The sequence below is a fragment of the Scylla paramamosain genome, chromosome 2, assembly GCF_035594125.1.
Source record: "Scylla paramamosain isolate STU-SP2022 chromosome 2, ASM3559412v1, whole genome shotgun sequence".
In the NCBI taxonomy this organism is placed as follows: domain Eukaryota; kingdom Metazoa; phylum Arthropoda; class Malacostraca; order Decapoda; family Portunidae; genus Scylla; species Scylla paramamosain.
This window is the reverse complement of record NC_087152.1, coordinates 35,141,563-35,164,316: the sequence shown is the minus strand read 5'-3', so window position 1 is coordinate 35,164,316 and position 22,754 is coordinate 35,141,563. Positions and strand designations below refer to the sequence as shown.

General features: G+C 39.1%; 1 protein-coding gene and 1 long non-coding RNA gene across 5 annotated transcripts in view; one reads left to right on the top strand and one right to left on the bottom strand.

The window, feature by feature from the left end:
- LOC135114061 (uncharacterized) overlaps positions 1 to 11,570 on the top strand; it is a 27,289-nt gene extending 15,719 nt beyond the window's left edge. For 3 of the 4 annotated variants that reach the window (XM_064029726.1, XM_064029736.1, XM_064029745.1), the window contains exons 3-6: positions 159 to 811; positions 1,022 to 1,137; positions 1,343 to 1,491; positions 10,431 to 11,570. In XM_064029726.1, coding sequence (XP_063885796.1) covers positions 159 to 811; positions 1,022 to 1,137; positions 1,343 to 1,491; positions 10,431 to 10,449 — 937 coding nt within the window. In that variant the 3' untranslated portion in view covers positions 10,450 to 11,570. Of the gene's footprint in view, positions 1 to 158; positions 812 to 1,021; positions 1,138 to 1,342; positions 6,768 to 10,430 lie in introns of those variants that run through there. The other variant, XM_064029751.1, reaches the window with a different exon arrangement.
- The window catches only part of LOC135114082 (uncharacterized), a 137,811-nt gene that overhangs the window by 94,012 nt on the left and 21,045 nt on the right, over positions 1 to 22,754 (bottom strand). The gene's annotated exons all lie outside the window — the stretch shown is intronic.

The window sequence follows — 22,754 nt, the reverse complement described above, 5'->3', positions numbered from 1 at the left end:
TGAAATTTTAGTTGCCACTCTTCTGTCCATCGTTTCACTTCATTCAGATCTTCTTGGAGCTTCCTACAGTTCTCTGTGTTACTAACACTCCTGAAAATCTTTGTATCATCTGCATACAGATAAATATGATTCCTTCTCACAAGCGACTGTTGTTGCAGGAAGGACGAAGAGCGGGATCGCCGCAGCATCTCACCAGTGGAAGATGACAACAGCGGCCACAAAAACGGGAAGAGGCGACACGCCCACAGGCACCATCATGGAGAGGGCGAGCGAGCGGCGATGTGGCTGGAGAACGACCAGTCAGATGAGGGACACGACAGAGGAAGTGCGCCATCAGAGGGCCACACTTCTGAAGGGACGAGGCACAGCGGCCGGTCGGCGTTGGAGGACGGACATAGAGTGAGGCATAGTGATGTACACCCCGAAAGTTTACAAGGTGAGGACCACATGCCCAGCTTTCCCGAGATGCTTGCGGAGGCAGGAATCACACTCGATTCATCGCTGCTCGAAAGCAAAACCACCAGCGCAAGGCGAGGCAGTGGCGAGGAACGCAGGAACAGAAACGGCAAGAAAAATAGAAGAAACAGAGGAGGAAGGCGAAGCAGGAAAAACAAGAACAAGAAAAAAAAGAAGGGTTGTCGTCGCCTGAAGGGGGAGGAGAGAAGGAAGTGCCAGGACGCCCTTCGTCAGTGCAACAACCTAAAGAAACGTAAGAAGAAGAGGTGCCGTGCTGACGCTCTTGAAGCAGCCCTTAGCGAAGCCTCCGGCAGGCGGGAAGACATCTTCAGCTTCCTCAAGAACATCACTGAGAGTAAGTGTTCGTACTAAAACTGTGCTGCAGAAAGTTAGGATCAGGTCACTTTTTATCAGGATGTTTTCTGATCCATCTCCCATAATGAGACATCCCTGATCTCCCTCTCTTTTGTTGTATATGCTGCCGTCATCCTCTTCTCCTCATCTTTATCTTATGTTTTTTTTTGTTTTCTTCTTTTTTTTTCAAATTACTGTCTTGGCGTGGCAGTGAGCGGGAAGGAGGCGTGTCACTACCACTACCTGAAGAGCTGCAGCACCAGAGTGGGCCTCTTCACCAAGGGGCCAGACAGCGACAGGGCAGTCGTCAAGTGTCACTTCAGGAAGGTAAGTGTTGAAAAGAATACAATTGCACGAACACGTAATTAGGATATTCTAACAAGTAGGACATAATGAAAGACGAAGCAGTGAAAAAAAAATAGCAGCTTCTACCCTCTTTCCGTATCGCTCAAAATATAATTACAGGCCAAAAATTAATTTACATTGCAACACTTAGCGTAAAGCTTCAGAAAATTATACTTCCCTTCTGCAGGAATTCCTCAAGTGCATGCAGAACCTGCAGCAGCACGGGACGTGCAACCCAAGCTTCCACACGCGAGGTGACATCACCGCCCTCAGGGAAAAGATCAAGGAGTTCGTGTGGACGCCGAGCAGCTGCCTCATCTCGGACGTCGTGGAAGGGTAAACAGACAGTCGCCGAGGCCTTCGTGCCCTAAACAGCATCACCAAGCTATTGAAAAGCCAGAATGTTGCTTGTGGATATGCCAAAGAGAACACTAACAAAGAGGGCTGGCTACCCGGAGTCTTCCTGTAGGAGTATCGGAGAAAGCTTCGCAAGCATGACTTATCAAGACTTTAGGTCCCGCCTACCCGGGAGAGAGCCGAGGTCTCCTTCATGAAGTTTGCAGAGGGAGAATGGCCTAACGAAGCACCTCTAGCTCAGGTCTCGATGATGAGGCTGAGGAATGCATTGCCTCGCTCCTCCCACGTGCATGATACAGTTTCACTGCACCGTTCGAGAATAATGCAGGCAATGCCTGGTATAAGGCGTTTACAGGTGTTTGTACATGTTTGCCAGTGCCTAGCTGTACCTGAACCCATTGCGTGTTTGATACCTATGGAACGAAAGCAACAAAACGGTCATTACGTGACACCATCGGAGCATCTCGCACAGGACAATACTGTCTGCTACAAAAGAGAACTTTCTAAACATGAAAACCTATTTGGATTAAGAGAGAGAGAGAGAGAGAGAGAGAGAGAGAGAGAGAGAGAGAGAGAGAGAGAGAGAGAGAGAGAGAGAGAGAGAGAGAGAGAGAGAGAGAGAGAATTTCAAATCAATATGTAATATTCAATGCATGTGCTGGTGTACGGATAATTAGTTGAAAGGACACTGCTGAAATGCGGAGTTTGCTGGCGCCACCATCAGCACCACATCTCCGACTGAAGGCAGAAAGGACACAACTTTGCCGCATAACAGGCTAATCAGCTCAGCGGCGGATTTAGCACGCTCTCCTTGCGTTGCTTCCATGAACCTTGGGGTGGTGCCTCAATGCGGGCTGCGGCACACCCTGGCATCATTTGTATGTGTATGACTGTATGTATGTACGTGATGAGGCTGACGCGACATACTTGTAGGCTGTCTGGCCATATTTACTCTCTCTCTCTCTCTCTCTCTCTCTCTCTCTCTCTCTCTCTCTCTCTCTCTCTCTCTCTCTCTCTCTCTCTCTCTAAATCCGTTTTTTTTTTTCGTTGTATGTATACTTTTTTTTTTAAATACTCGTATAAGATACCTAATACTGCGCGCCACGACGGACCATTTCTGTGAGGGAGTGTCTGCGTGGCGATCAAAGATGCATCAGGCGTTACTTTAGCTGAGCCACCAGTGCGGTTATCAGTGTGGTATCAAGCACCGTAATAGTTTACTCTTGTCTGACCAAAGAATAATACACAAGGAAGATGTAAATATTTAGTAGTATATTTGTGGTGTTAGTTAAGCGAATCAAAACTCATCCTCATCGTCACCCACTCACCCACATATCAGTTATCACGCTCACTCAAACTCACTCACTATTGGTCATTTAGTTTTAATCTCTCACACCTCGACACTCTCAGCGCCTCTCACGCGTCTCCACTCCGCCAGACTTCTGTGATATATAGTCATGAACCAGGAAAGGTATTTCTATTGCCACCTGCAGTCTGGCGTTACTCGCGGTGTATATTTCAGTCCAAATGTATATTTTACTGTGGATATTTTCACCCCCGTGGCAAAACCAGGCACTGCTCTCATGTCACGCGTTTGTGGTCGCGAATCGCACAGCATTTTGATGTTATCACTTTTGTTTATGGAGTTCATAGTTCAAAGGATGCAAGAGTTAACCAACAACCTCATTCTTCCATCCCTTTCTCTGGTAAATTCAGGAATTCTCTGCCCCCGCTCTCTCTCTCTCTCTCTCTCTCTCTCTCTCTCTCTCTCTCTCTCTCTCTCTCTCTCTCTCTCTCTCTCACTTATAACTACCTGATTTAAGTGAAGACTTATCTAGTAGTAAATTGGCCTCCGTTTTTTGTAAATCTATTTTAGTTTTATTTTCTTGAGAACAGCGACTTAACGGGTGTTTTTCATACATATTTTCTGCCTTTTGTCTGCCTCCTTTTCACATAATAATTATAATAAGACCACGGCGGACTGTTCCTATCTGTTCACCTCTACAAAGCCATCGTATAATAAGGCATTATATACAAATTGTAACCTACACGGTGAAAGAAAGTTGCATGTACGTACTTTTCTTTTCATCGTCAAGGCGGTTCAAATCATACATATTTGTGTGTATATAATAAATCTAAGTCTGTATGCATGGACCGCGGCCGCAGACTCCTATTAGATCTGAAAACTCTAATAGGCAAAAAAAAAAAAAAGAAAGTTTGGTAACACTTTAAGAACGTTTAAAACACGACAGGTTACTAAGTTCCTTGCAGTGTTTCGCAGCGACGGTCATTCCTGTCTTGTGTACCTCAGCCCACACTCATTTCCTTCTGTATAAGAAAGGGAATGATTCTTTTTTATATCAAAGAGAATAAATACAATAGTTAAATAGACAGACAGACAGACAGACAGACAGACACACTGACAGACAAACAGATGGAAATAGACGCATAAGAACAGACAGACAGACAGACAGACAGACAGACAGACACACTGACAGACAAACAGATAGATAGACGCATAAGAACAGATACGTGTAGATACAAAGATAGACAGATAAGAAATAAATATAATGAACATATGTACTATACAGGGATATTGTTCTGTAAATATAGAGTACAATGTCATAAGAGAAAGAACTATTAAAGAGATCAAATGAAGCAATTTCGTTCATTAATCTCGCCTGTATAACATTATATGCCTCGCACCTTCCCTGCCTCACCAATACTCACGCACGCCGCCTGCATGTGTGTCTCCTTTACAATTCCCCTCGTATTCTTAAACGTTCCAGCGCTCCGTCTCGACTACTTTCATTTGCCTCTAGTGAAAGTTACTGGGATTTTCAAGAGTGTTTGACTATTGATAGTTTTACAAGGGTTCTGCATCATCACCGGGCAGATCACCCAAGCTAACTCAATTAATCATTTCTGTGACCTCTGAAATCACTCCTGACGAGAGCGGAGCGTGTAAGAATACTGGTCCTGTTCTCCTGCCATTACAACACTCTGACTTTGCAATATCATAAGAGAAAGGCAGCAATATGTTACTGGAATGAAAATAATAACTAGTACGAGAGAGAGGGAGAGAGAGAGAGAGAGAGAGAGAGAGAGAGAGAGAGAGAGAGAGAGAGAGAGAGAGAGAGAGAGAGAGAGAGAGAGAGAACAACACTGCGTAAAATAAAAACAATTCACTGTTCCTCTTCCTATGAATTAAGTTATTTCAATTGTAGGTGACACGCTTTCATCTTTGAATTAGAAAAAAAAAAAAAACATACTGAACATATTTTGCTACATTTCATCCATTTATTTTTTTTTCCTAGTCTCTTTTTAAAACTCCCGTAACTCAGCACTAACAATCTGTACTGAATCTATTCCAGTCATCTACCTCTGTATTTCAGTGTCAATTTCTTTCTACCTCTCTTTGAAATCTAACTTTATTAAACTTGAACCCATTATCAACAGACGTACGTACAAATCTATATATTTTTTTCTTTTTAGTTTACGTGTGTGTGTGTGTGTGTGTGTGTGTGTGTGTGTGTGTGTGTGTGTGTGTGTGATGCGTCTCCTGGCACAATTTGCATGCGAGGAATGGGAACTCTGAGCACAACTCTTCTGCTTCCGTGAACCGTGACTCAAGATTCTGGCCGTGCCTCGCTGCATCAGAAAGCCGCTCGCTGCTTCTTTTTACATCCACGCCTTACATTTTGAAAAGACACGGTAAAATGTGCAACGAAAAAGATAGTTCATATTAGTTTATATATGTGTGTATGTATATAAATAATTATGGTCATCACTAAGCTATTCATGTTTAAGTTTTTTTTTTCTTTTTAAACAGCCACGAAGAACAAAGTTTATCTTTGTAAAGTTACAAGGCAAACTCATACGTAATTCTGATTAGCCTGTAGCAAGGGCACACCACGTCATTCCATCACACCCCTTCACTTCCCCCTCAACCCCTGCCATACCACCATAGAGACCGATACACACACACACACACACACACACACACACACACACACACACACACACACGTCTCTCCCCCCCTCTGATCCATTAAGGCTGATTTACGTGACATGTTTGGCAATACGTTCTAAATACGAGCATTCATCTTAACATGTCCTCATTGGGTAACGAGTCACTGCCGCCTGCTTATTGAAACGGTGGCCGCGATAACTTCCCTCAAAGACAATCATGACAAATTAATAACTATACACATCACGCATCGGATTCGTAGTTTTTTTTTTTTTTATTCTTTACTATAAAACCCGAAACTGAATACAAGCATTACTTTATAACTTTCGAAACTCAAAGATGTTTCACTCACGTATCATGTCAAATCTCTTCTCCCATGGTCGTCCTTTGTTAACATTCAGACCGTTGTAAAAGAAGAAGGAAAAAAGTCTACATGGACACACACACACCCGCATATGAAAAAAAAAATAAATAAATGAGGAAATGGGGAATAGTGCGTGATCAGAACTATTTAGGTGACTAGTAAAAAAAAAAAATTGTGTCTATGTGGAAAGAGTCAGGTTATTATACGAGAAAATGTTTAGTAATAAATATATTTATTTTTAAGAAATTTTCCTTATGACTCGATTAACTTTCCTTCATTTTCTGTTTTTTCTACACAAGCATTTAATTCGCATTTACATTTCTCTTCTTTGATCAATATTTTGTTAATGCAATCCTCACAAAACAATAGGCACATCTGCGGGAACTGAAGTGATGGCGCCGAAATACACTTTTTTTTTCCTTGCCTCTCCCATGCTCCCATTCACCTTACACATCTACTCCCCACAAAACGATAAATACATTCGCCTTAACTGGAGTGACGGCGCCAAAGTATTATTTCACGTCGCGTCTGGTTATAACATACACAAGAATGCAACAAACGTACCAAAGATGAAGCTGGGCGGCTGCGGTATGGCAAAAAAAAAAAAAAAAAAAAAAAAACTTACGTAATCCACTTAACAGCGTCCCTATCAGTACCTCCTTTTGTTCCCTTTCCTCTTTGTCCTGCTCTTGTCCCCCCATCCCTTCCTCCTCCTCCTCCTCCCCCTCCTCCTCCACCGCCGCCGCCGCCTTCTTTTCCTCATCCTCGTCTTTCACTTACTCATCTCTCGTCACTTCCATTCCAAGACGGAAGAATATATATATATATATATGCGTTTGGTGTACTTTTTTTATTATTTTATTTATTTTACTTTACATTTCTTGTTCACTTTGTATGTCTAATATATGTATTGATTGCGTTATGAGTTATTTTATTTACCACCATCTAGATTAACATTTTTATCTGTTAGAATTTGTTTTAATTATTTATTTATTCATTCATTTATTTACTTATTTACATTTTTTTTATGGAAGTGAAGTTAGTGAAGTGACGCATTTTTTTTTTCATGTGAATGTTTTTTACTGAAGTTAGTGAAGTGATGCAATTTTTTTTCATGTTAATGTTTTTTACTGAAGTCAGTGAAGTGATGCAATTTTTTTTTTCATGTGAATGTTTTTCACTGAAGTTAGTGAAGTGATGCAATTTTTTTTTTTATATGAATTTTTTTACTGAAGTTAGTGAAGTGATGCATTTTTTTTTTTTTCATGTGAATGTTTTTTACTGAAGTTAGTGAAGTGATGCATTTTTTTTTATGTGAATGTTTTCACTGAAGTTAGTGAAGTGATGCATTTTTTTTTTTTTTTCATGTGAATGTTTTTTACTGAAGTTAGTGAAGTGATGCATTTTTTTTTTCATGTGAATGTTTTTTACTGAAGTTAGTGAAGTGATGCATTTTTTTTTATGTGAATGTTTTTTACTGAAGTTAGTGAAGTGATGCATTTTTTTTTTTTTTCATGTGAATGTTTTTTTTACTGAAGTTAGTGAAGTGATGCATTTTCTTTTTCATGTGAACGTTTTTTTTTTTTTTTTGTGACGACTGTTTTGAAAGAATTTTAAGTCGATTAATATTAAAAAAAGAACACACACATACACACACACGCACACAAAAAAAAAAAAAAAAGAGATACAGCAAAAGGCCAGCCGACACATGTACGCGTCTTGTTTACATGGCGGCCCCTGAACACTTACAACTTACCACTTGCCGTCATCATTCAGAAATTTATCTAACCTCCTTTACGTTCGTGTACTAACCACGTTGCTGCCAAATCTGTTCCACTCATTTACCAATTCTTTTATCAACTAGTTTTTGTTATCTTTTCGTACGTCTGGTTTTGTGAGCCTCATAATTATTCTCACGTGTTTTAACTTGTTCCCTGATTAAAAGAACCCTATTTTTACCTCTTGTTGAACGTTTAAGATATATCAGGATTTCTCTCTCTCTCTCTCTCTCTCTCTCTCCTCTCCTCTCTCTCTCTCTCTCTCTCTCTCTCTCTCTCTTAAATTCCTTCGGATAAGGTCGTAACTTAAATGGCAATAAAAATTAACTTGTCAGCAGAAACTATATAACCAGTCAGTTACAAAATGGAGTTTGTTCAGAAACGGCAACAAACACCAAAATCAAATTTAATCTCCCCCATCTTATTCACTGATGACTTCACTTTGATTTTCAAAATCATACTGTATTTGTTAGGGGTCACACTGGATTGGATTTGTACGCTTAGCAGTTCTGTTACTCGGCCCCATAACAGAAAAAGAAGAGAACAAAGGCTACATGCATGCACATAACGTCAGAGAGAGAGAGAGAGAGAGAGAGAGAGAGAGAGAGAGAGAGAGAGAGAGAGAGAGAGAGAGAGAGAGAGAGAGAGAGAGATCCAGTGCCGTTTTGAGGCATAGACAAATACTAACGGCAGTCGCCTACAACCCCTCCTAATTGGCAGCTCCTAGTCTTATTTATTTCTTTATTTCTTCATTAGTATTTCTTTTATTTAGAGATCTTAATAATGTTGACAATTATATCATAATATCATACGCATGTAAACAATTACTGAAAAGCTTTCTAAACGGTGTCATTATCATATCAATAGTCGGTAATGCATATTTAACATCTAACCACCCTGTCAACTTCAAACATGTTTCTGTTACGTTATTGTTAAAAACTATGCAATCTTTGAGTAGTCTTGCTGAAGATTATGCAATACTTGCTTCCGCCATTATTCTTTTGAGGGTTATCAGCCTTTTATTCTTCCCTATCATATTTCACATAATCTCTGCACGTTAATCAGAAAGAAAGCACTTTACTCCGCCAGAATTCACTGCGCGTATGAGCGTATCATTACACCGTGTTAACGGGCAAGGAATGTTGTGAAACACGTCCCCGTTAAATCCGTGTGCTATCTCCAAAACTCCCGAAGTTCCAGCCCATGGCCCACGCACGCCGTTCCGGTTCCAGCTCCCAAACTCGGACCCACTCCCAAAGATTACTGCCGGTCGCCTCGGCAATGGTCCAAAAGTTGCTTGGGTAGAGCATTAACTTTTTTGATCGAGGTAAATAAAAGAAAAATCTGCATGAGAAAATGTTCCCAAATGTTTCTGACCTAGTAGTGGTGTTACTAACACCTACGTTTTGCAATGCCTCAGTAGGAAGAATCTTTTATAAAATGAATGTTGAACATTCTAAACTGAGAAATCGTCTTGCTGGACATTATAACGAATTAGATAGGGTCTACCTCATTCCTTTTATTAAAATGCACACTTTAATATTTTTATTTATTTGTTTATTTACAATCCGGTGTAGTACGGTGGGCCACAAGACTGTCCCTTTCCACCAGCAGCCGACAGGGCTTAAAGTGTGTGTGAATGATTGTGAGTGTCTGGGCCACCACGTGTGGGATTGCGGTCAGGTAAATAGATAGATAAATCTATTTATGAGCTCCTGGATAGACTTTGGATGGCCTCGTGTTTAAGCGAGAGAGAGAGAGAGAGAGAGAGAGAGAGAGAGAGAGAGAGAGAGAGAGAGAGAGAGAGAGAGAGAGAGACTGACAGACAGACAGACAGACAGGAGCGCCCCATGACTCTCCAGTCTCGATTCCCCCGCGGCACCATTACTGCCTTGAGATGCGCGCCTGGTGTTTGTAAGAAAAGCGTGATCTTGTGTTACGGGAAGCGGGAATTTTTTCATCACTTTACTCAGTAATGATGACTCATTTCACCAGTTATATATGCTTATCTAACTACGGTATGTACAGTATATCGGTCTGTCTGTCTGCAGAAAAATAAATAAGTGCACATGACAGAAAAGGAAACGTGTGTGTAAACAAGAAGCATGAGGCACCAACTCAAATAATAATTTTATTTTCTTAAAAAAAATAAATAAATCACAATCCTTGGCATGAGCATGGCATGGACACACACAGGCTGCATGAAAAAATAAATATTTGACTAAATGTTCCTAGGTGAATTAAGTAGTCTGGTTTCATTGTGGGAAAATTAAAATTATGTGTAGCAGCGTGCAAAAACTAAGAAGCTGATGAGGGAGAAAGAGATCTACTGTTCAGGAGGGAGAAGAGTATTTGCACCATGGGTGATCCTATGAAAAGCTCTGTAGAAACAAGAAAAAGCAGATAAAATGAGGAAGATAAACATTTCTGTTTGTCCATACAGTTTGATCACACACTGCTTTTAACTCACCACCTGTGTTATGTATGTACATCACATTGTCCTGAAGTAGTTTAGGTGACTGCAGCAAAATGGTTGGGAGTATGATGACAAGTAGATTAATTAGGACAGAGTTGTGAGTCTCATTAAATAGATCAATGTATAATAAACAGCATAAGAAAGACAGATTAAATGAGACAATAAGAATGATGGAGGCACACAGACAGGTGCATATAGGAACTCTTCTACCACAGCCAGGTCAGGACCAAGCACTAGAGCACACCACACTCAACTAGGTACTTCCTGTATGCAAAAAAAAAAAAAAAAAAAAAAAAAAAAAAAAAAAAATTTCACTTGATTTATTTTGCAGATGGAATATGACAAAATGAGATCTATTTGGAGGAAGAAGAGCTCAAATGAAGCCATGATGGGATGCAGCAAGAAGGGAAAGAAGAAGGGGATTGAGACTTGGCAGCACCAGGAGGAGCCACAAGTGTTGGTGGATCAGACCAGTAACTGTTCCTGAATGACATGTGGAGTCTGTTTTCAGCACTGAGGTCATTAAAACAATGGCCTGCACACAACAAGTATAATGTCCAATGATCTATCTACTATGTATATCTATCTACTACTTTATATACGTACTGTATATACAAACATATATTTATCTATCTATTTGTTTCTTGATCTGATGCTCATCCCTAAGCAATCCTGCAAGGGGATGGCCCTAATATGGCTCTGCAGGGCGGCAGCCAACTACTTCACACAGGACATTGTGGGACATACTGGGGTATTTGTGACCATATATTCATCTACATATACCTAATCCTCAATTTATTTATATACTGCATTTATTCATTGATTTACTTATCACTTATTTCTGGTGATATTCATATGACATGAGGACACAAGTGTTCTGTTGCTCCTGTTCATCTGCTTCATCCTTCTACACTGCACTCCTTTTACTCTCCCATTTCCTTTTCCTCTCTTTCTCTCCCTCATCAAGACTGTTCCAAGTTTTCATGTGTACAACATCTACATTCCTTATTTCCTTTCATCATAACTCATTCTTTCTAGGTGACCAAGCCATTTCAAGACTGCTTCACTGTACCTGTCATCCCACAATTCCCTGTCATGCAGTGTCAGATCACCTATAAACATGCACTACTCTTCATATCTACTCCTTTCACAACATAGATACTGTGTCCAATGTATGAGTCCCACACCCTTTCTCTTCATTCCATGTCTGAATCTCACTAGTTAGTGTCAGTGCTGGCAATATTTTATTTATCTATTTATCTGTTTATTTATTATTACTTATTAATTAATTAATTATTTTTATTTGCTTATTTATTTTTTATCTAGTTCATGAGCTCCTTTTCACCAGACATCTGATGACTGTCCAACTATTACATTCATTCTCCACACACACACACACACACACACACACACACACACACACACACACACACACACACACACACACACACACACACACACACACACACAACTGAACTAATAGTATTTAAACTCATATACTGCATTTATATTATTATGTGTTCACTAAATCTAATCATGCACTACTTTTCTCTCTTCACTCTTGCTCAACATGAAACAGAAAATATATTAAGTAATTCTTTCAATCACACTGTTACTTTTAGTTATACTTTGACATCTTGCATCATATTAATACACTGTCATATAAAATTAAATAGACAAGGTTCATTTAACACTCACTTTTTTTTTCCACTGGTGCTGGTCACTTTTATATATATATATATATATATATATATATATATATATATATATATATATATATATATATATATATATATATATATATATATATATATATATATATATATATATATATATATATATATATATATATATATTTTTTTTTTTTTTTTTTTTTTTTTTTTTTTTTTTTTTTCACATCTGGAAACAGACATTCCATTAGTACTAATATGTACATCTTCATGTATTTCAGAACATTCACCAACTTCCTTCATTGAAACACACACATCTCCATACTTACACCTCACTCCATCTATTAACTGTGTACTCCTTCCTTGTACTTACAAAAATACAAAATGTCATGCAACCAGTCAGTCAGGTCATGTACATTTTTCAAGATATATAACACACCATACATTTTTCTTCCTTTCACACCTTCCAATACTTTCAGGAATGAAAATCTTACTCATACAGCCTTCACATTCTAAGCCCTCCCTGTTCTTAATTTTATTTTTTGGTGTCTTCTGCATTTCAGTTCATTTTGATACTCCACCTTAAATCTAACCACACACACTGACATTAATAATTCCTCTATAATAATATTCTTAAAAAGCCTTCACTTGTGTCTGAATTGGTAATACTAGAAATCTGAATCTCTTCATCATTTGGTTCTATAATCACTTGTAAGACCATAAGAATGTTGTAAAAGGCCAGTTGATGTACACAAGGCAGCTCCTGAGCACTTGAAACACAGCATTTCTCATCATCTATTGTCATCTAGTCTTCTTGAAACTATCAAACTGACACAACTTGGCATTTCATATGATCCATCTTCTGGAACATTATAGAAGCACTGTTAAATCTATCTAAAGGCAGGCTATGAGAGATGCCTTTGCCTAAGACTTAACCCATGTCAGGACCATCACAATAGTTTGCTGACACTTTATTACTCAGGCCTTAACCCTTTAACTGCTATACAGCGCATCATTCCTTAATTACTAATCACTCTGAGATATCTTTACTTGCTCTACATCCACCTCCAATCTTTAAACTGGGTAAAAATTGCAAAATCTCTTCTTTTCATTCCTTACTTTCTTGTAGATGATTATAAAGATATCATGCATTATTCCTGGTGCTGTTAATTGTCTCATATCGCAGTGTAAGGGTTAAGTGATCAGTGAGGTCTGAGTGATGCCGGTCAGCCTAGACAGTCCTGGCACCAGACTCCTCTCTCCATCCATGTGTGTCTTTTCCTCTCTGCTTAGAAGACATAAGGAGTGCATACTCATCTCTCCCCTTCCCTTTGCTTTCTTTGTGCATACACACACATACATACATCACTCCTTCTATCCTATCCTGTATAAAGCATTTGCTCCTCTCACCCTATATGGCTTTTTCTGTATCTCCAAAATTTCAAATTGTATGCCACAAAGGTTTCCATTACAGTACTCAGTTTTTTCAAACACTTAAAGCAATTATGTTTCTACATGTAAATTATAAGGGTGCCATTAAACTACTCAACTCCTTATTTGGATTATCTGTTTAGGTTGACAGAAATCATTGGAACAAGGAATAGCAGAATCTTGTCTAAATATCTTACAGTATACATATGTTGATTTTGATTTGGTAGATTTTGTGTCCCATCTTCAAAGTTATAAAATGATCTGCAGTCTGATAATGGGACAACAACTTGGCTGGAATAGCTACTCTTAAGACTTGACAAAGTGTGATGGAGGAAGGGATGGAGGGAAGGAAGGATGCAAGAAGGAAGGAAAGTTGTTTGTGAGTGAGAGAAGAGGAGAGGATGGCATGAAGAAAGAAAAGAGATGGCAGAAGGGAGGTGTGGAGAAATGGAAGAAGGAGAGAGAGAGAGAGAGAAAGAGAGAGAGAGAGAGAGAGAGAGAGAGAGAGAGAGAGAGAGAGAGAGAGAGAGAGAGAGAGAGAGAGAGAGAGAGAGAGAGAGAGAGAGAGAGAGAGAGAGAGAGAGAGAGAGAGAGAGAGAGAGAGAGAGAGAGAGAGAGAGAGAGAGAGAGAGAGAGAGAGAGAGAGAGAGAGAGAGAGAGAGAGAGAGAGAGAGAGAGTTGAAAAGAATAAGGCAACCATGAAAGAATGACGTAGAAAATTTTAAAACATTGGTCATCTATATTTTGTACATATTTTCCACAATACTCAAGGCATGATGATGTATAAGCAACCTAAGTTGGCCTCCAGCTGTCCTGAACCACTAACACACATTGTGGACAGTTACACAACCCCTCCCATTGATGTATCTATGCCATCTCACAATACTGTTTTTTCCCTCTCACATCTGAATATCACAAGTCTTATTCAACACCTTGCTTCTCTATCGCACATATATTCACATCTAATCATATCACATACATTCACTTGACCTTCCAGGATTATGACATACAAGTTTCACAAGAACACAAGAGCATAAAAAAATAAGGGAAGCTGCAAGAAGCCATCACACTACACATGGCAGTCCCTGCATAAAACATACCTAACTATTTTCACCTAACATCCTTATTAATGAATTTATCTAATCTTTTGAAGCCTCCTAATGACTCAGGACTAACAGCTTGACTACTGAGTCTATTCCATTCATCTTGGCAGAATTAGTGCTATGTTGTCTCCCTGTTCCTCCTCCATCATCATCATCATCATCATCATCATCATCATCATTACTTCATTTAGTGTTATTATTTTTTCTGATGGGGTTGGAGGACACATGTTTGGAGCAAAAGGTTTCCTCCCCCAGAAGATACTTCTCTCTGATAAGGAGCTACACATCCTCCATGCATTTTATTCAGCTTCTCAACACTGCTGTTTCTCCTCCTTTCCTGTTTTGCTCACTTTGTTTTATACCTTAAGCATCTGTCTCCATTTTTTGATAAAATAGGTAGCTGGATATACACACCTGAATCACTCACACATTTCATGATGTAACAAAGTGTACACTATTACTTTTTTTTTTTTTTTTTGGCCAAGGGCAACAAAAATCCAATAAAAAAATGTTATGCTATTCTCCTTTCCAAAACCATAAATACAGTATATCCTTTCCAACATAATTACACACAAAATTTTTTAACATTTGTAAGACTTCTTTATTCCTATCACATATTAAGGCTCTTGCAGTATTTACATAACTAAAATAGTGCTTCTGTTCTCAGCTGTCATCACACACAGAGGTGGATAGGGATTCTGCCTTTCACAGTGATTCATTAACATATATAGCCAATGTAAAAATAACCTTACATCAAGCATTCCCACATCATTTTTTTGTACAGCAGCTCTATACCATAGCCAACAGTACAGTGCACAATTGTGAAGCTCCACTAATCTGAATTCCCAAGGTTGCTAAGTGGTTCATCTACATACTCATATACAGGACTAGTTCATATTATGTATTTTGTACAATGTGAAACTAAAAAGTGATTAAGAATAATGATGGCTCTGCATCTCCTGTTGAAACACTATAGGAATGACTGGCAGTGAGTTGTCCAACAGACCAATGTGTAGCTGTGCCATACTTGTGCCATAGGAGAAGAGAACTTAAAGCTCCTCTGAATGTGAGCAAGAAAGTAAAATGAGGAAATGGAAAGTGATTGTGAAACTCTGAAAACAAAAAGGAGATTAGTGCAAAAGAAAGGAAATGCAAAGTAGTCTCATAGTCAAAGAAACAATGAAACAAAATTTGAAAAGTGCTGTATGTGAATTGCATCTGGAAAAATACTTTGAACCAAAGGACAAAAGAAGAAGACATGAACAATATTAAAATGAAGATTCTGTATAAAAAAAAGAATGTGGATGAAATTTAATTATGTAGTATCAACAAGAAAAATATAAAAGAATCCCTGGATAAATAAGTAGAGAGGGAAAAGGAACCAGATAAAACAGTGGATGGAATGATGTGAAAATTGAGAAAAAAAATAATGAGTATTATGAAAAAACTAATCAACATGGCAAATCAAGAGAAAAGTATTACATGCCAACAAACAAAGCAAATGAAGGAGGAAAGCTGTAGGAATGAGGTAACATCAACTAATAATGACAACTGGAAATCTTAACTGTGAGAAAACATCAGGCATAGATAGGATGACAGGCGAACATAAGACAAAGTCATGGTGAGATGTCAAGTAACATGCCACATCCACTTCCACTGTTCAGCATTTCCCACCAGTCTTAAATCCTCAGACATGGCGAGAATCCGTTACTTGTCAGAGGACTTAAAACCAAGTGAGAGAAATATGAAAACACAGTGGAAGTGAGTGCTACTGTACTTTGGTTGTTTAGTCTTGTAGTAGATGCTGATAATGTAAGGAAGTCAGCTAATGAGACGATTTAAAACTAACTGACAGAAATCACAAAACACAGTGGAAGTAAGTCCCATAGGTTGCTTGAATTATGACTTCCAATGTATCTTGGTTGCTAAGTCTTGTAATAGATGCTGATTGTAACATGTTGGAAAATGTGAGTCAAACTAAAATATGAAGCAAAAATCAGAAGTCCTGGATTAAAACACTAGAAATAAAGTGATACAACCAAAGCTGTATGAGCAAAATGTATGACAAGAATAATGAAAGCATGTGGAAGATTTGCCATATTGACTATACGAGAAATATAAGAGTTGTGGAAAGAGTGAAATGATTACATGGACTTGGAGAGAATGAAAGTGACACTAGAGTGAGACTGATGAGCGAAAGATGATTATGCTCAGATAGGAATAAGTGGAGATTTATTTTGGTTGTTCTCTAAAAGAAGATCTGTGAAATATATAGCCAGTAGATGTAAGTTGTACCATGACATCCCTTGAGAGAGCATACAAGGCTGAAGACATTAACGCTTGAGCCAAGTGGATAATGGAACTGACTGATCTTCTCTATTTCATAACTGCATAACCTTCGCTCTTTGCATCAGTTCTCAGTGTTCCAAGTCCTCATTCTACACATTAAACTTTCCCACTCAACCTTTCATTCTGAGGTAACATTCTCTTCAGACACTTTGAGGCTGTTTAAAATTCTGAATGTAATTATACTTTATTTTCATCTATTTCATAAAGTATCCAACTTTAGTGTTACAAGATCCAAAGATCCCAAAAATGACATCATAACCTGATGCACATTATGGTCCCAGAGTCTAAGGACTACTTTGTTCTGAAGAATAAAGTAGGCATGGGGCTCTCAAAAGGAACTTACCCTATCTTCAGATCAATTTCTCAGTGTTTTAATGAGGTGCCCAAGGGAGCATTACACAGCCATATGCTGTAGTTATAATAATGTGACTTCTGGAACATAGAAATTGATTAAGAAAGATGCAGATGTGAAAAATATACAATGTACTAAAAATATAATGCAATGACGAGTGCCATCTTTCTAAACATTAGCATCTGGTACTGTACTGCTGAACTCTGCAATCACTCATCTACCAACATCAAGAACCTGGTGGCTCTATCTCATCTCATGTAAGATTTAGTTTCATATTCTTAAACATCTCTGTGTCTTATCTTTACTTTTAACAGGCTCTATTGGAGGTTATTGGGGGCTTTCAGTAATGTTTTCAGGACCCTAATGGCAGTTTAATCAGTGTTCTGCTTCATTAATGGAAAAAACACCCAAAAGAACCTGGGTAATAATATCTGTGATTTTTAAAAAATAATTCTTATGAGAAAACAGTGTTTATGATTGTGATCCTTAGAGTTATATTACTGGAGATGAGTGGGAAAATCTGTACTGTGTGTGAGGTAGCTAAGAGTTGCTCACTGTATATAACAGCAAGAAGAGGTTGTGTGACTTGTGGAAAAAACTCTTGTGTATTGAGTGAGATTTGTGGCCTATGAGTGAGTTATCTAGCCACATCATGCTGACAGCTACCTGAGGAAGTTTTGTTTTCCTTTATGTGAACTTCTTTGTTAATGTTAGTCATCTTAGTGCATGGCTTTCTGTTACAGTATTATTGTTTGCTTTTGCTGGCTCCATGACTTTTTTTTAGGGGAGGGAGGGAGGCAAGGGAGGGGCATTACTGGCAGCACAAGAAGGGTTGTAATATAGTTCATGTCATCTAAGCTGTGATTCACTCCTGTGATTAAGGTTTATTCATGGTGTCTGTTTTGGTTGTGTTCTTTATTTTGTATACAATTTTCATTCTTAATAAAATAGTACTTGTTAATGTGCTGACTTTCTCTTACTTTTCTAATATTGATATCAAGAAGTTCATTGTCTTAATTCACCAAATATTAATCACAGACAACAATCAACACATAGTTTTTGGACAGCAAGGATTTTTATATGTTCCTTGGATGATCCTCCACCCAGCATTGTGAGGTTGCCACTTTCCCCTTTGTCACCCCTCATTGTGTTGTTGTTAAAGTTCTATGCACAAAGCTGAATCCCAAAGTGAGACTTCCAGGACAGCAGCACTCCCAACCATGTTATCTTGAGAGGGAAAATTACACCAAGGGTAATTTATCCTTGGTGTTGCACAGCCTCTGCAACAACTTGGGGCTATGTGAGTGTCCAGACACTTACAGGAAACTTGGAGAAGCCCACCATGCATTCCACTGCATTTGAACAGTATGCCTAGCACTTATACAGTCAAATATACTTTCACTTCCCCAAGAAGATGGAGAGGTGCTATTTAGAGGTGGTGGACCATCAAGAAGCTTTACCTATCCAGCATCCCTTACGAGCAGCTGGAGCTTGTGAAGGGTATTTACTGAGACCTGGCAAATCCAGCACTGCTGCAGAAGTGCCTCTCTGGATGCATCCAGAATCCAAATAAGAGTCTACACTCAAAATTCTGAAGGAAGGTGTCGAAGGACAAATATGCTGGACTACACAAGGTCTGCTTTGTGTCCCAGATGACAATCTAGGAACAATTTTCAATGCTCTGAGTCCAATTTACTGAAGAGCATTGGATTTGAAGGATCTATGCACATCACCTCAGAATAAAAGAGAAGATGTAAGGGGAGAAAGAGGCACCAGACACCAAAGTGTAGGAAAAAGAAAACAACAGCAGAGGACACAGAGCAAGAAACAGACTGGGAAGAAGAGTGACGGAAAGGACATCATACGAGGCTGAAGCACAGCTTGGTATGATGTCCTGGTGTTAGAGTCCTACCTACCTTTGCATGTTTTTTTATTGTTAGCAAAAGTGAATGAAAGTTTCAATGAGTTTTTCAAAACCTAAAATTTTTTACTTCAAATGTGCTTTTTTAATAATCATTAAAAGAAATCGAGCAAAAACATAGTGCGCGAAATAAAATGCCTAAAATCTATTTCTGTCCTATCTACAAATTTTGTGTCAGAAATGTAGTACAATACACTACTGTGTATTGCACTACTGTACAATAACTACTGTGTCAAACAAAATGACATAAGGTCATTTTCATCATAGATGAATTCATTTAAAAACACAATAAAAAAAAAAACAAAATGGCTAATAACTCAAAAAACACTGACAAAAATAATGTGCATTCTGAACTCTATTATGTGTAATAGTTTCAGCTTGATTGGGTAAGAAATATGTGAGATTTATATTTTTGCCAGTTGCATCCCTTAATATAACTATGTTGAAATTAAAAGATACTACAGTACTTATTTCCCTCTTTTAAGTAATTTTCAGTCCTCAATACACTCTTGTAATCTTTTCCTTGATGTCTCAAACCACACGTCAAAGTCCTCTTTTTGTATGGCATTCAGGAGGCTCATTACACACGTCTTGATATTCTTCTGACACTTCAAAATGTGTTCCTTTGAGAAAACACTTTGCAGGTTGGGAAAGAATCAGACTGACATTGTACGAGATTTGGTGAATGAGGATGCAAAGGGCCTTGTGTGTTGAGACTGTCATCAGGTGAGATTCAGGTGAAGTTGTGCTAAAAGCCATGCCTTATGCTGATAACCTGTGCAGTCTGGCAAGATAGTGCTTATGGACAGTAATGCGAGTTCACAGTTTGCCTGCCTGACACAAATTTATAGAGCACCAGTACTTGGTGGTGTGAGGGGCTCTTGCTGGGGATCAAACATCTGCCAGGACACTCAAAAGGTAAATGCAAATCAACATATTAAGCCAAGATGAACACCAAGACAAGTGATATTCAGTCCACATATCCCTACAGAGGACTCTATAGGTATAACATATCATTCAAGCCAAGATAATCAAGACCCATTTATATGATAGTACCTGGTCACCCTTCCCTGCTATATTACTGTATACTGTAGCTGTAGAAAGACATATAGCAGTTGATAACAGATATCTGAAAAATTATTACTTTGGGTCCAGTACACAGAAAAGACAAGGAGTGAATTAGGAACTGATATACTTTGATGGAGTAATTTATGGGGGCTGTGAAAACAAAATGGGAAACAGGAAACAAACAAGAAGAATGGTGATGCAATGATTCCTGCTTTGCCAGCCAGCTACCCACTACCTTGTATGGTTCCATCCCTCCTGCTCTCAAAAGCATAATTCAGCAGCATGTCTAAGGAATACAGGTAGTGAACTTCTGCTTCTGAAAACTAAGGTGAGGTTAGATAAATGCATGGACAAGGATGACAAGTAGATATGAGGAGCTATTGGCAGGAAGGGCTCAAATGATTTTTTAGTTTTGAGTAAATTGATGTTAAAGTTAGGGAACTGTTACTGATAGAGTTTAAGTATAAAAATAAAGTGTAATATTCCATTTTAAAGCTAAAGAACTTATCTTTTTTGTTGCTTTGGTTTCATAAAAATCCATTATTTTTTCATGTTGAAAATTACAATTTTACCCACCTAATTTACATTGCATTTCACAATATTGAAAAATTTAATTATTAATTATCAATATTACCAGATCACTATAAAACATTAAATTCACTCACTGTTTATGAGTCACTCACCAGTCAAGGGAAGAGGTTGTGCTTGCATTATGTACTTGAACGGGGGGGTGTGGGAGTGGGGCTTAGTTATAGTATAGGCAGTCGTCTGTGGGGTCGTCCTTCTTCCCCTACCTGTCCTGCCCCCTCATGCTCCTTTCCTTCATAGGCCTCAAAGAGGTTATTGTAGAAGGTCCTGTACTCTCCAGTAATGAACATGAGCAGATCCTTCAGGTCCAAAATTTTGTCCTTGGTAAGGTCAACACCATGGGGGTACTTAAGGGGTAGATGGACCTTGCTGAGATCAAACTTCTGGTCACATAAACCTTTCTTTTTCTGCATTATTCAAAGAATGTCATCCATTAAGTCACCAAAACCTTTCCTCACTGCAATGCCCCTGGGTTCCTCAGCTGAAACTGTGATGACCTTAGCAGCCTTAAAGCCCAACTGAGCTTGTTTTGCCATGGACACCAACCCTACGAGGATGTCAAAATAAAAAAAATTGGGTGGAGTCCATGGGCACTACAACAAAGGTCTTCTTGTTACTGGTAGGTTCCATGATGGTTATGTAGTGTGCTGGAGTATACACTTGAAGGCCATGGAGTTTCAGCTCCAAGCGGCCAAAGCCTCTGTCACAGGGCATGTACGAGTGACCAGACTTCATGTACCAGTGTTCAATCCTAGTCAGACATCGAGAGTGGGTGAGCCTGAGGTAGCACACAAGCTCACATTTTTATTTTTAATAGAGCAGTTGTCTGAGAAGATTATTAGCTTTTCAACCCCTTCATCAACGAAGTTGGAAAGGTAATAACGCTGAGAACTACAGATCTCCGATGACCCTTCCTGGCTTGCCCTTCATACCACACAAAGAAATAGCCCTGCTTGGTCTTGAGGTTGTGGATGTCAAGGTTGTAGATCCATAACTTTCTCTTGTAATACTACACACCAGAAGTAGGCCTAGGTGCAGGTAGAGTGTGTTGCAGGCTGATAGCAATGCTGGCTATCTTCAGGTTCTTGTCAGTAGCATATGCCTTCAGAAGTCTTTGGGCAACCTTAGCATGGGCATTATGGAGTCTTCTATATTTTCAAGACCTGCAACATTATTCACCTCCTTCAGCATCTTGATCTTGACCTCATACTCATTGCAGAAGTTGCAGGTATCAGATAGAGGAGGAGCAATGCCAATATTAAACTCATTATTGAAAATATCACAAAACGTGCTCATGTACTTCCAAACTCTCCAACTGCTTTTCCTTGAGATCGTCTTTGTACGAGTTGTAGAGCGAAATGGAAGTACTGCCAGGTGGGAGGAACTTTCTGTTCGGGACCTTGGCATGACTTTAATGTGATGAGATAACAGATAAGGCTTTTATGTAATCTCTCACCCGCACTTTGCGTTCTTCTGCCCCCCTATTCCAGTTGGAATTAGATACTGGAGTTGCTGGAGGAGTTACTGTCGTCGATGCCTTGGTCTTCAACATAACATTCCGCATACGTTTATCACTGATATCATGGATGTTGAGAAAGACAGTCTTACAAACTGTAACTGGGCTTCCGTTTACCGACTGAGTATTGGCGGCTACACTTACGTTGGAACTCAACATCCTTTTTCTTAGGTCGTTTCACAGGTGTTTCAGTGACCCTAGATGCAATATAACACGACTGAACACCGTGGTTTGCCATTTCCCAGAAGCCCTTGAAAATAATTTTAATGTCATCCTCCCCAACTTTGGCAAAACATCGGTCAAGACAAGTACAGGGACTTCCAACCCTCCTCTTTTCCTTCTTGGTGGCTAAGCTGGTGTATGCTTCTCCATCACGCTTGCACTTATTTGCGTTCTTTAATCAACTAAGGACGCCGTTGTCACTTGCGTGACTTTCGAGGAGACTCTTCTTGTTCAGGAGCGCTAGAGTCGTAATCGGATGATAAATGCATTGTAAATAGGTAAAACGCACAAGTGGCGCGTATGCTGACATTCGCGCGGAAAGCAGCATGACTGAGGCAGGAAGAATGGCTTAGCGCGATGGATGGAAAGCATCATTAGCGGCTAAAGCGCATAAAAACGCCTCACTCATTGGGCGGAGGTGGAGATGTGAGTCCC